Source organism: Macaca mulatta, chromosome 13 (genome assembly GCF_049350105.2).
Source record: "Macaca mulatta isolate MMU2019108-1 chromosome 13, T2T-MMU8v2.0, whole genome shotgun sequence".
NCBI classification, from domain to species: domain Eukaryota; kingdom Metazoa; phylum Chordata; class Mammalia; order Primates; family Cercopithecidae; genus Macaca; species Macaca mulatta.
The window spans coordinates 109568069-109581217 of NC_133418.1; the positions used below are offsets into that span (position 1 = coordinate 109568069).

Consider the following 13149-nt stretch of genomic DNA (forward strand, 5'->3'; position numbering starts at 1 on the left):
ACCACCTCTAGGATGGATGTGTTTTTTAATTTATTTCATTTGGATTTCAGAGCCTTCATTTCATTGAGAATTGAATCTTCCCTTTTTATAGCTAATTCCAGTTTCTCCTTTTTTCCAGATATTTACAGAAAGCCTTCTGTGCTCTAGTCGCCTTGAAAACATCCACCTGGCTGGACAGATGATGCACTGCAGTGCTTGTTCAGAGAATCCCCCAGGTGGTATAGCCCATAAAGGGAAACCCCACTACAGGGTCAGTTATGAAAAGAGTATTGACTTGGTTTTGGCTGCCAGCAGAGAGTACTTCAATTCTTCTACCAACCTCACTGATAGCTGCATGGATCTCGCCAGGTAGAGTAACTCCGTATTCTTCCCTCAGATGGAGGGGGAAAGTCAGAATGTACAAACTGTGTTGTTATTCTTTCTTTACAAAATATAATATCACAGGTACAGATTGACTACACTATATGGGGCACAGTTATTTTTTGCTTGAATATAAAAAGAAAACAATGTTATGAATGTCCATCAGCTTAAACCTTTTTCTCCAGCACGCTTTCTCATGGTCATTTTTGCTGATTATCTATAAGCCTGTGTATTTCTCTTCTGTTGGAAGAGATTCATGTGATAGCCTATAAATTCAAGTTCTGAAAATTTTCAGCATGCATAGGTGATGTCTGTCTCGTTCATGTAGCTTTCACTTTGTTTAGAGACAAGAGACCTAAGGGACCTAAATGCCAGGGCATAAATCTTTAGGAAAAAAAAAAAGAGAGACAAGGGACCTGATTAGATGATAAAGCTTAGAAGTCGCTTCCTGGCTGAAATTTCTCGACTATAAATTCAGTTCCTCTCTTGTCCCCATTGTACTCCGATTTTAGCCCACTCCTCTTATTTAACACTAGTAAGGTGTGTTCATGATCTGAGTTCTCATAATTAGGTATACACAATTGCGGTGATTTTTTTAGAAGACTTGATTCAGGATTTAAGGTTGCTTTTTATAAAGTTTTTAAAATAAAATTAAAAGAGCCTAATAAATACAGATCAAGGAATAAAATACGTATCACCTCTGTGTTAATGAATCTTAAAAGCTTAAAAAAGATAATTTTCCTTGTTCAACATTTCAGAAAAGCAATTTACAAACGGTCCCCAACTTAAGACGGTTCAACTTCCAATTTTTCAACTTTATGATAGTGTAAACGTGATATGCATTCAGTAGAAACAGTACTTTGAGTACTCATACAACCATTGTGTTTTTCACTTTCAGTTCAGTATTCAGTAAATTACATGAGAAATTTAACACTTTCCTATAAAATAGTCTTTGTGTTCGATGATTAAAAGCCTAGCCAAGCTGTAGGCGAATGGAAGTGTTCTTAGCACTTTTAAGGTAGGCTTAACTAAGCTATGATGTTTGTTAGGTTAGGTGTATTAAATATGCATTTTGAATTTATGATATTTTCAACTTGCAGTGGGTTTATTGGGACATAACCACATTGTAAGTCGAGGCGCATCTTCAATTGTATTATGTCCTCTGTCCCCTGCCTTCTGAGTGATACGCTGCTGTTCTTGCCACTGGTCATTTTCCAACTCTCATTTGCCGTGTCTAGTTCCTCTAATACGTATTTCTCCTTCCATTTGTACCCTGGACATCTGAGTCTGTTTTGTTTCTCTTTGTCTGAGATCCCCTTTCTAGACTCTGCTCTGCTTTTCTTACTCAGAGCTGTGTTGATCCTCATTCATTTCTAGAGACATACTTTTTAATTTATTTTTTCCTCCTCAAGGCAACTGACAATTTTTCTGAACCCCTGAGTTTGTCATGTAATCTCTCGGTTTTTGTTTCTTGATCAAATAAACTGAAGAAAGGTAGAATCTCTTCAGTAATAAGGTGGCTATGGTCTCTAGCAAATTATTTACTTATTTGTTATTCTTACTGTGTCTGCTTTTGCAACACTATACATCCTAAGTTTATCCTGTTTTCTCAGATTTTCTGGTCAACAGTCTGTAAGAGATTATACATTTTATTTGATAGGAATTATCCACTCACTATTTAAACAAAGTAATGAGATTTTTGAGCCCAATCATTTGCCCACTATTTTGCACATTATACCTGTGTATAGTTTTACAAAAATGAGATAATACTATACATTTCTTTTTATTACACACTTTTTTCAGTTGTTTATGAAGCTAGTATATACAGATCTGCAGCATTTTCATATGCTTTACAGCATTGTGTCAAGTGGTCGTGCCAGATTTGTTTAGTTCTTTTCTGACTGCATTTAATATACCTTTTCATTGTCCGAGAAGCAGCAGAGTATAGAGGTTAAGAACACAGCAGTTTCTCCAGCCAGATGTCTATGTGCAAATCCACTTTTTTCCAGCTAACAGCCCTGTGACATTGGGCCAGTCATCAGGACCTCAGATTCTTCACCTGTAAAATGTGGATAATAGTAGGATTATATCATAGGGCTATTGTAATATTAACTGAGTATGTAAAGTGGTTAGAACTATGCCTGTTGTAGATGGATAATGCAAAGAGGAATTGCTGGATCAAAGGATAAGCACATGCAAAATTTTGTTGTTTGTTATCAAATGGCACCAGTTTATTTTCCATTACCTAAGGCACTAAAGGGCCCCTTCTCTAAATTAATTTTCAGTCTTTCCAGTGTTTGCCTGTTGAACAGCTTCATTTGCACTTTTTCATTTGAAACTTGTTTCTAGCCTTAATTATTTTTCTTTTGGGGTGTTCATCTTTTTACTATTGATTCTTATGAGCTTATTTTGGAGCATAAGGAACGTTTGCCCTATGCCTATTTCAAATATTTTACTACATTGCCAAGTTTATATTATATATGATTTATCTTTCCAATTGCTATTCAGAATTCTTTTAAAATTGTGATTCTTTTACAGTTTCTGTCTTTTCTGTCATCCTTTGAAAGATCTTTAATTCCCAAGACTATTAAGACAGTTTTTCATACTTTTTAGTGCTTTGATAGTTGTATTTTTTACATTTCAGTTTTATCTTTATTTGGAATTTATTTTGATATTTTGATTATGGTGGCAATTGGAACACTTTCATTTTACAAACATGCCGTATGTGTGTAACGTGGCACCGCACTGATTGCAACCTGTGAGCCTGGGTGTATTTCAGTGTTTACAGTTATGTTAAATGTAGAAAATAACCCATACATTCTTACTGATTAAGGTATTATTTATTAATTAGCATTTTATTGAGGAAGCAATAAATATTTAAACAATACAAGAAGGATATATTGGAGAGATTGATTCCCCCCAAGATGACTAATAGTTATTTCAGACCCAGCAAAGCTTAAAAGTAACTCCTCCACCGAGTCCCCCCCATTTCCACACCCCCACCAGTGATATCTTATCTCAGAAGGAATTATGTTTTCACAAACCATGTTATTGAACTTGACAAAGTTGTTTAAAGCAGTTAGCTCTTTCTTTTCTCCTAAGCGATTCTATTTTTATTTCAAATGATGAAAATACCAAATAGAATAGCCTTTGAAACTGGGAATTGTATTTCACTTCAATCTTTTTGGCAGGTGTTTCCCAGAGATCATTTAAAAAGCTGGTCCTTCTATATTTCCCCTTCATTGCATCTCTTTCTCTCCCACAAGGACACACCTTCATTTCACAAACATGCCCTGTGTGTATAATGTGGTACCAAACTGATTGTGACCTGTGAGCCTGGATGCATTTCAGTGTTCACAGCTATATTGAATACAGGAAATAGCCCATACATTCTTACTGATTAAACAGTTATTTATAAACTCTTTGTAAATAAATTGTTGAGGAAGCAATAGATATCCAAACAATACAAAAAGGATGTATGTATTGACAATAAGTCTCCCTCCTCATTCTAGTTCTCCTAACTTTATCCTTCAGTCATTTTTAAATATTGATTTCTTATATATCCTTCCAAAACTTTTTATCAAATGTTACCTCTTCTTTCTTAAGTCATGAATAAATTCTTACTATTATGCATACGTTTCTGTGCGCTGTTTTATTTTTCACTCATATTCTGTATTGAAGGTTTTTCATGTGAGTACAGACAGATCTATTTTATTCCTTTTTGATGGTTGTAGAATATTCCATTATATGATTTATTTAATTTGTTCCTGATTCGGTATGCTTTCTTTCATTTTAAAAACAATCTGGTAGTGAGCATCAATCATTATATGTCTTTGAGCACATGTGAGCCTATCTGTAATATAAATTTTGAGAATTTATTTGTAATTTAGAATTTATTTGTAATTCCCGGATCTAGAGGAAAAAAATGTAAAAAAGTGCATTTACAGTTTTGATAGAAACCACAAAGATGTTATAGACCTTTCACACTTGAATCAACAGTAGATGTGAGTGCACAATTGATTTAAATCCTCCAGTTTTACAAGAGTAGGCTAGGCCTGTATCTGTCACTCAGTCATGTGAATGCCATGCTGGGGCTTAGATGCCTGCATCTCATGATCTGTGATTCTAGCATTCATGAGCCCTTTACCGTCTGATCTATCTTTCTAGTCTTACATTCCAATGTTCCTCTAAACACCTTTAGAGAATGAGTTTATTCATTAAATGAAACTTTTATTAAATGCAGTTTCTTTGAATTTAAACAAAAACTTACTTAAAATACTCCATGGGAATCCCACATTCTTAGCTTAGCAAATCACTTTCTTCTGTAGTTCATCTCAGAACCGTATATTACCAACAGATTCCTCCTTTTTGATCAGAAGCATGTTCTCTGTGCAGTTTCCTAAGTCATTTCTTGTTTCTTTTGAGAGACCAAATTATGACTAAATCAAGACATTTCTGTTTTTCTTAGAAGGGAAACTGGAAATTATCTGAGCTTTATCCTTTAAAAAAATTTTTGTAATATAATCATTACGTTTGCATTCAACAGTAAAAACGGCACTAAACAGAGAGTTATGATGCTTCCTACCATGATGCCATTTTGTACTGTGAATGCAACTGTAGGCAATTACTTCACTTCCGTGAGCTTCAGTTTTAGCTCCCTGAAAAGGCAGATAGATGATGATGTTTGCCTACCTCACAGGCTTGCTGTGAGGATTAAGATAACAGAAGGCATCCAGCGGAATGAATTCCTGGGATGTAGTAGATTTTTGGTAAATATGTGTTGGATCTCATGTTGTTGAATATAGAAGGGCAAACATACGTTGCTTCTTTTTAAAAATTTATCTAATTTCTTCTAGGTGCTGCTTACAACTGATAACAGACAGACCCCCTGCCATTCAAGAGGAGCTAGATCTTATCCAAGCCGTTGGATGTCTTGAAGAATTTGGGGTAAAGATCCTGCCTTTGCAAGGTGAGTTTTCTACTTACTGTTGCATTGTTACTAACTTACATTGCAGTAATTTACTAGTATTCTTTTTCAGTTTTTAAAACTAAAGAGTAGCTTTGGTCATATAATCCATTAGCAATAGATCTTGCCCTTGACCCATTATTTTAAATGAAATCTTAAGTGGAAACCCAAAAGAAAAAATAAAGCCAACATTTTACTATAAATTTATTTTTTAAAATTCACATGTATAACATTTAAAGAAATAACATCAGTAACAGAGCAGTGAGGCTATAGGGTAAAAACAAAAAAAAGATATTGGGGATTGCACATGAGAATGTATCAGATTTATATCAGTTTTGGTATATAATTTATTTCTGTATTTTGTTTCAGTTGCATAGATTTATAACTAGCTGTAAATAAAAATAGTTTTTTCTTTTTATGCTTGCGTCAGTATATTCTTTAAGTCCAGCTATTTTTTTAAAAGAGGGAATGATAGGAAATTTTTGTTTAGAATTTAATTACTAGAGATATCTTAATATTATTCAACTTCTTTCATTTAAATATAAAAGTCACCTAGGTATCATCGCAAACAAGCATCCTGTTAAAGAGTCACTTGTCTCATCTATTTATGCTGTGAGGACTGTTTGTATCTCATGGTGTACTGGACCTGAAACCTGACCTTCCCTGTTGAGGAAGGTAGATTTTCTGTTGCATTAAATCCTGGACCTCTGCGCCCTAAATGAACAGAGTGGCTTGGTATTATTAGCAGTGTGCTTGGCTGGCTTCCTTGTAATCTGTTACCTCTCTTCTTAACTCTGGAAATATTTGAGACTGATGGTGGCAGAGGTTTAGATTTCTTACGAGTTCCTTGGTGTCTTTGTCCTGTGTAGTGATTAGAGTTGGATGGATTTTAGAGGATATGGGCCAGTAGAGACATTCTCATGTTTACAGTGGGTTTCCAATGTGACTTGACTAAAAGTTAAAGTTTTGCATCTCAGAAAAACTCATTAGGCTGGGCACAGTGGCTCACACCTATAATCCCAGCACTTTGGGATGCTGATGTAGGAGGTTCACTTAAGTCCAAAAGCTTGAGACCAGCCTGGGCAACATAGTGAGACTCTGTCCCTACAAAAATTTAAAAAGTTAGCCGAGGGTAATGGCATGCGTATGTAGTCCCAGCTACTCAGGGGGCTGAGGTGGGAGGACTGCTTGAGCCCAGGAAGTTGAGGCTGCAGTAAGCCATGATCGTGCCATTGCATTCCAGCCTGGGCAACAGACCTAGACCCTGTCTCAAAAAAAATTATTAGATTCAAAAGAGGTAATATTATTACTTTGAGTATCATTGTTTGGAAACAATTTGTATATGATTATAACTATCTTGTGGTATCTTAAGCAATTTTTTCTAATGTGATTGCTAAATCACTAGAAAATTTTATTCATTTGTACAATTCATATAATTTTTGAGCTCAAAACTTCTTAAAATTGTGAAGATTTTTATTCTTAAATGTCTGAAGTCATTAACTACTTCCCCCTCAAATATTTATTTAATTGCAATTTTAGTCAAGGAAGAATCCAGAGCACAATGAAGCTGTTGCTCTGTTTTTATATCTTGTTAGGCCATGCTGTTACAGATTTAACTCTGTGTGTGTGTGTGTGTGTGTGTGTGTGTGTGTGTGTGTGTATCTGTGTGTCTGTGTTTTACCTCCTTATATAATTCAAGCAGATTGGTATAATACAAAAAATTTTTCTTACAGTCCACCCAAGTGCTACTAGATTTTGAAATATTACATTGAGCCCTGATTTTCTGTGCTGATCAATTTGCAGTATTTTTGGCTGGTGATACGTATATCAGCTGCTGGATTTGAATACCCACAACCAAAACCGCTGCCCTGCTGTAGCTTCTGAGAATTTTCTGACTGAGGAGTATTTTAAGAAAGACATTTGCTTTCATGTCTTGACAGCTTTCCACCTTGATATATTGATTTGGAGTTTCCCATTAGAACGACTGTCAGAAAACCTTACGGATGTGAAGATGGAATATTGCCTTTGTATACTTTTTGTTGTGTTTATCTCACAGATGCCATTTAGGTTTTAGCTTCTTTTGTATTCATCAGTAATATTGGAGAAAGAAAACAACTTGATATTTAGAAATTTATGGTTTAGGTATTTTTATTGTAGTCAGCGTACATAGTTCATTTTGTCATTTTGCTTTGTTTTGAAGCCTTCTTTGCCTACACTCCAGGAGTTGCTGTTTCTTGTCAAGTAAAGGCAAGCATTTCTAACTAAATTGTAATCAATGAGCTAATTGAAAACAGGAACGGAAGTCGCATGTAAAAATGACTCCCTATGTGTGAGTCTTCTGTGAAGTATTTGTGTATGTGTACATGTGTATGCTTTTCTCTTTGTTTTGGGTGTTTATGTAAATTTTTCTTAATATTTAAATGAGCAGCCTTTGAATATTTCATTTGGTCCACATGTTCTTTCTGTAATAGGGTAAGTCAGCTTTTCTGATTTATAGCATTTTAGTTACACTCAGCCTGGAGCTACTTCTGCCACTTATTACTGGGTAACTGGGGGCAAGTTTTAACCTTTCTTTAAGTTTTCTCATTTACCAAATGGGGATACTAATAAGAATCTTACAGAATTGCTTATAAGGAATATGTATACATTTATAGTGCCTAAGATATAGTAAGGACTGTACAATATCAATGATTATTTTTGATACTTAAAGGTATTTTTTAAATAATCATAGAATTAGTGTGGTCTCACCTGTCTTCTCATTCTCCCTGATTCCTTTCTCTTCATTCTTTTTTCCTTTCTTCCTCACATTCTTCCCCTCCCTCCTCAGCATCTGTTCATTGCCCTCTCTCCACCTCCCCGCCTTTGCTTTCTTTAATAAACATAAATGTAGGCACTTACCCTACTCTGGGAACTGAAATAATGACGGGGACAAGGCACATTCTATGACTTTACAGGGCTGTCACACTGATAATGAGACAGGATTACCCCTGAGTGTCATGTGTGAGCTTACATTATGGTGCAGCCACTTTGAGCTGTGTAACCTGTGGCAACAGTGTCTTTGAGCTTCACATTTCTCAGATTGGGCTACTAATAAAATATTCCTTACACAGTCCTGTAAGTTATATCTGGAGAAACCTTGTATTAGAAGATTCCATTAGATAATAATATAGCTAATATTTATTGAGTGATTTTTATGTTCCAAATATACTTTATATGTATTCACTAATTCACAAAACACCCTTTGGGCATTGTATTAACCTGTTCTTACACTGCTATAAAGAAATACCCAAGACTGGGTAATTTATAAAGGTAAGAGGTTTCATTGACTCACGGTTCCACATGACTGGGGAGGCGTCAGGAAACTTACAGTCATGGCAGAAGGCAAAGGGGAAGCAAGGATCTTCTTCATCTGTTGGTGGGAAAGAGAAGAGTGTATTTGAGAACAAAGAAGTGCCACGCTTTTAAACCATCAGTAGTAGTGAGAACTTACTCTCATGAGAACAGCATGGGGGAAACCGCCCCCATGATCCAGTCACCTTCCACCAGGTCATTCCCTCAACACCTGGGGATTACAATTCAAGATGAGATTTGGGTGGGGACACAAAGCCTAACCATATCATTTCACCAGGGCCCCTCCCAAATCTCATGTCCTCACATTTCAAAACCAATCATGCCTTCCCTGCAGTCCCCCAAAATCTTAACTCATTTCAGCATTAACTCAAAAGTTCAAGTCCAAAATCTCATCTATGACAGGACAAGTCCCTTCTACCTAGGAGCCTGTAAAATCAAAAGCAAGCTAATTACTTCCAAGATCCAATGGGGGTACAGGCATTGGATAAATACCTCCATTCCAAATGGGAGAAACTGGCCAAAGCAAAGGGGCCACAGGCCCCTGCAAGTCAGAAACCCAGCAGGGCAGTCATTAAATCTTAAAGCTCCAAAATAATATCCTTTGATTCCATGTCTCACATCCAGGGCACACTGATGCAAAAGGTGGGCTCCCATGGCCTTGAGCAGCATGGTAGCTCATGCTTCTAATCCCAGGACTTTGGGAGCCTGAGGTGAGTTGATTGCTTGAGCTCAGGAGTTTGAGACCAGCCTGGGCAGCATGGCAAAACCCGTCTCTATTTTTTAAAAAATTAAAAAATTAGCCAGGCTTGGTAGTGCATGGCTGTAGTCCCCCTTGGGGTGCTGAGGCAGGAGGATCGCTTGTCCTAGTAGGTCGAGGCTGCAGTAAGTTGAGATTGTGCCACTGCACCCACGCCTGGGCAACAGAGCAAGACCCTATCTCAAAATAAAACCATGCCATGTAAGGTGGTGGTATTGTTTCCAATGTTCAGATAATGAAATCAAGGCACAGGGAGGTTAAGTAACTTGACTGGGTTGCCTAGGGTCATCCAGTTAGTTAGAGGTGGAGCCAGGATTCAAACCTAGGTAGTCTGGCTCAAAAACCTACATTTGTAACAGCAGACAATACTCTACTGAGGAAGAAGTGTGAGAGTAAAAGGTAGGAAACTCTTATCCTCTTACTGGTCAGCTAAGTGTCTGACTCCTGTGTATTCCACCTTCCTGGCCTATCAAGTTTGTATAATACTTCCACACCATCACTAGTAACTTCATTTGTTGTGGACCTTTGTTGCCATTCCCGAGTGACTGAAATTGATATTGCATAACTGTCGTTTGAGGGGCATTTGGAATATAGGTAGCCAGTTAGAAAATGCTTTTTACATTTGAGACACACAGGCACACATATGTCTGTGTGTGTGTATGTATACATGTATTTTATAAAAGGTTTTAAAAAAATCACTTAAGATATGTTCATGATTTCTACAGGAAAATTAGTTTATCTTTAATTATTAAAAGGTACATACATGCATATCTTTTTCATGCTCATTCATTCAGTTTGGAAAGGAATTTTAGGAGTTGAGCACTTCTTCCTTCTTGGAAAGATAGTAATATCTAGGGCTTAAATTTATTTAACTGAGAATTTACATTTTGAAATATAATTAAGCAGGCCCTAAATCAGCAGAAAAAGCAAACTGGAATAGTGATTGTCCAGAGGATCAGAAAATACGTAAGTAAATAAAGTAAAAAGTCATTTGAACAGGGTAATTGCAGTCTATTAGAATCCTGCTCTCCAAATTTGTTTAATGTACTTCAAATATTAGTAGTGTGCATTGCTTAGGGCAATAGGAGACAAATAATTAAAGATGAGTGTTCCATTAAATGGAAGTTTAGAGAAAATGATGATCCATTGCTGTGTGTGGTTTCAGTTCTCTACCTTGATTTTATTGAGCTAGAAAAAGAGTGGTAAAAGTAAGGAAGTCAGTTTAGTAGAATTACTAAAGCTAGAGCTTCTCTAAGAAGAATACAGTAATTCATCAACAAAGCCATAAAAGCAGCTATGAAAACTCCAGATTTTTACATAGCAGAATGCAGATAGTATCTGCGACAAGTTTTGTTTTGAAAATCAAATTAGAAATATGTTAAAAGTACCTATCTCATAATTATCATATGTTACTGAATCTGGAAAAGGCCCCACAAAATAGTAGCAGATATTGAGGAAAAAATTCACAATATTTTTATTGTGATAAGGTATGGAAAGGCTTGAAGTATACTGTATCGGTGAGTTTTTACGATTGTGCTGTAGTGAAAAACTCAGAATCTCCATAATGTGTGATAACAGACTTATTCCTTGCTCACAATCGTGTCCACTTTGGTTGGCCGCAGCACCACCCCATGAGACACGGCCTTGTCACAGTAGAGGGGAAAGATCTGTAGTGGAATTCCACGATGACTCTTAACAGTGTTCACTCGGAAGTGGCATGTATCATTTCCACTCACATTAATTGCCTGTAGATGTCACAGGGCCAAGCCTTCTGTTACTGAAGCAGGAATTTGGGATATGAATAGTTGCAGTGGATAATTGGGAACAGTAATACAGTCTGTAGAAGCTATACTCAGATGTAGGTATTAGCAATGGTGATTTTGAAGGAAGTAACTGAAGAGTACATTTACTTTATATTTCATAGTAAAGGCCACACACAACAGAATTATTATTGTAGATATATAAAGATTCATTTTAAGAGAGTCTAGGCCAGGTGTGTTGGCCCATGCATGTAATCCTAGCACTTTGGGAGGCAGAGGAGGGAAGATCACAAGGTCAGGAGTTCTAGACCAGCCTGGCCAATATGGTGAAACCCTGTCGCTAATAAGAATACAAAAATTAGCCAGGCGTAGTGGCATGTGCCTGTAGTCCCAGCTTCTGGGGAGGCTGAGGCAGAAGAATCGCTTAAACCTGGGAGGCAGATGTTGCAGTAAGCTGAGATTGTACCACTGCCCTCCAGCCTGGGCAACAGAGGGAGATTCCATCTCAAAAAAAAAAAGAGAGAGTCAAAACATTAGGAAACACACACTGAAGTGTTTAGCAATAAAGAGAAATGTTATTTGCAACTTATTCTCAAATGTTTCAGAAAAAAATAAATGTGTATGTATATTTGTGTGTATATATGTGTAACTGTGTATATGTGCACATGTATACATGTGTATTATAAATGTATATATGTATTTGTACATGTATAAGTATTTGTGTGTGTATATACACATTTGTGTGTGAATATAAAGAGGAAGGAAGCAGGGAGGGTGTGCGTGCATGATTGCACATGGGCATGTGTGAAGGTGCAAATTATTAATCATCTGTTAACCTCAGCAAAGAGTATAGAGGATTTCTTTGTACTTTCCTTGCAACCTTTTATGAGTTTAACATTAAATTGTAATAAATCCTTACCTTCCCCCAAAAAGCCCATTCCAGAGAAAAAACACCACCTCTGTTCTTTATCTCCCCCGTCCCTGGCCCCTCTCACCTATGTAGAAGTTTTCAGAGAACACAAGATGTATGGAGAACAGCCACTGATTTAGGAAAGGATAGATTCAAGGTGTGAAAACATTTAGCGAGCCAGGTTGAATTTTGGTCCCATCACTTTTTCAGTGACCTTTGCCAAAGTACTTAACCTTTCTGCACCTCAGTTTCTTCTCTTGAGGATAATGGTACCTGTCTTCTATTAATAAGAGTTTGCTGTGTAGGGTTAATATACATAAAGCACCCCCAACAGTGCCTGAGATGTAGCTCATCGTATTCCTTTCACAATAGCTGTTATTATCGTAGTTGTTATTATTACAATTATTGGGGGCCAATCTCCCTGGCAGTGCCGTGTTTCTTAAAGGTTGCCATCTCTACTGTAAATAAGTACCATTTGTTCCTAGAATATTCGTAGTACCTTTTGTCTAAGGTTTTTAAAATGTGATTTTCATTTCTTCATAGTTTGACTTGGTTTGATCAGATGTGTTTTATTTTCCTAATATCCAGTTTATGTGAGAAAATTGGGCTTATGTTTGGAGGAAGGTTAATAAATTGCAACAGTAAGCACTTTGAAGACTCCTGCCCTCCAAACTGGGGTGATGAGTGGAGATAGCAAATGGATATTTAGAGCAAGGAATGGGGCTTAGGGGGTGAAGTGTGAGGGGGCTGGTATAATACTAAGTATTATATACAAATACTATCTTGTTTAAATTTTTCCCTAAGTCCCAACATGGTACATAAAATAGCAACACAGCTTTTTCCAGTTTCAGATTAACACTTCATTTCCTATGCTTCAGAAGTTTGGTTATAAAGAAAAGATCAAGGTTGTACATTATTTTCTCAGAAGCAATAATAATTTTGCTGTTTGTTAAATATGCCTTTTACTTTTAATTGTCCTTCATCTGAAGCCTTACACAATTTTCATTTTCTTTGGATGCGTTGTATTAGGAAGGCCATTAACACC

General features: G+C 36.6%; 1 protein-coding gene across 2 annotated transcripts in view; it reads left to right on the forward strand.

Annotated features, from left to right (window-relative positions):
• NBAS (NBAS subunit of NRZ tethering complex) overlaps positions 1-13149 on the forward strand; it is a 390381-nt gene that overhangs the window by 177314 nt on the left and 199918 nt on the right. For both annotated transcript variants that reach the window (XM_015111744.3, XM_077960110.1), the window contains exons 30-31: positions 119-348; positions 5217-5329. In XM_015111744.3, coding sequence (XP_014967230.3) covers positions 119-348; positions 5217-5329 — 343 coding nt within the window. The remainder of the gene's footprint in view (positions 1-118; positions 349-5216; positions 5330-13149) is intronic.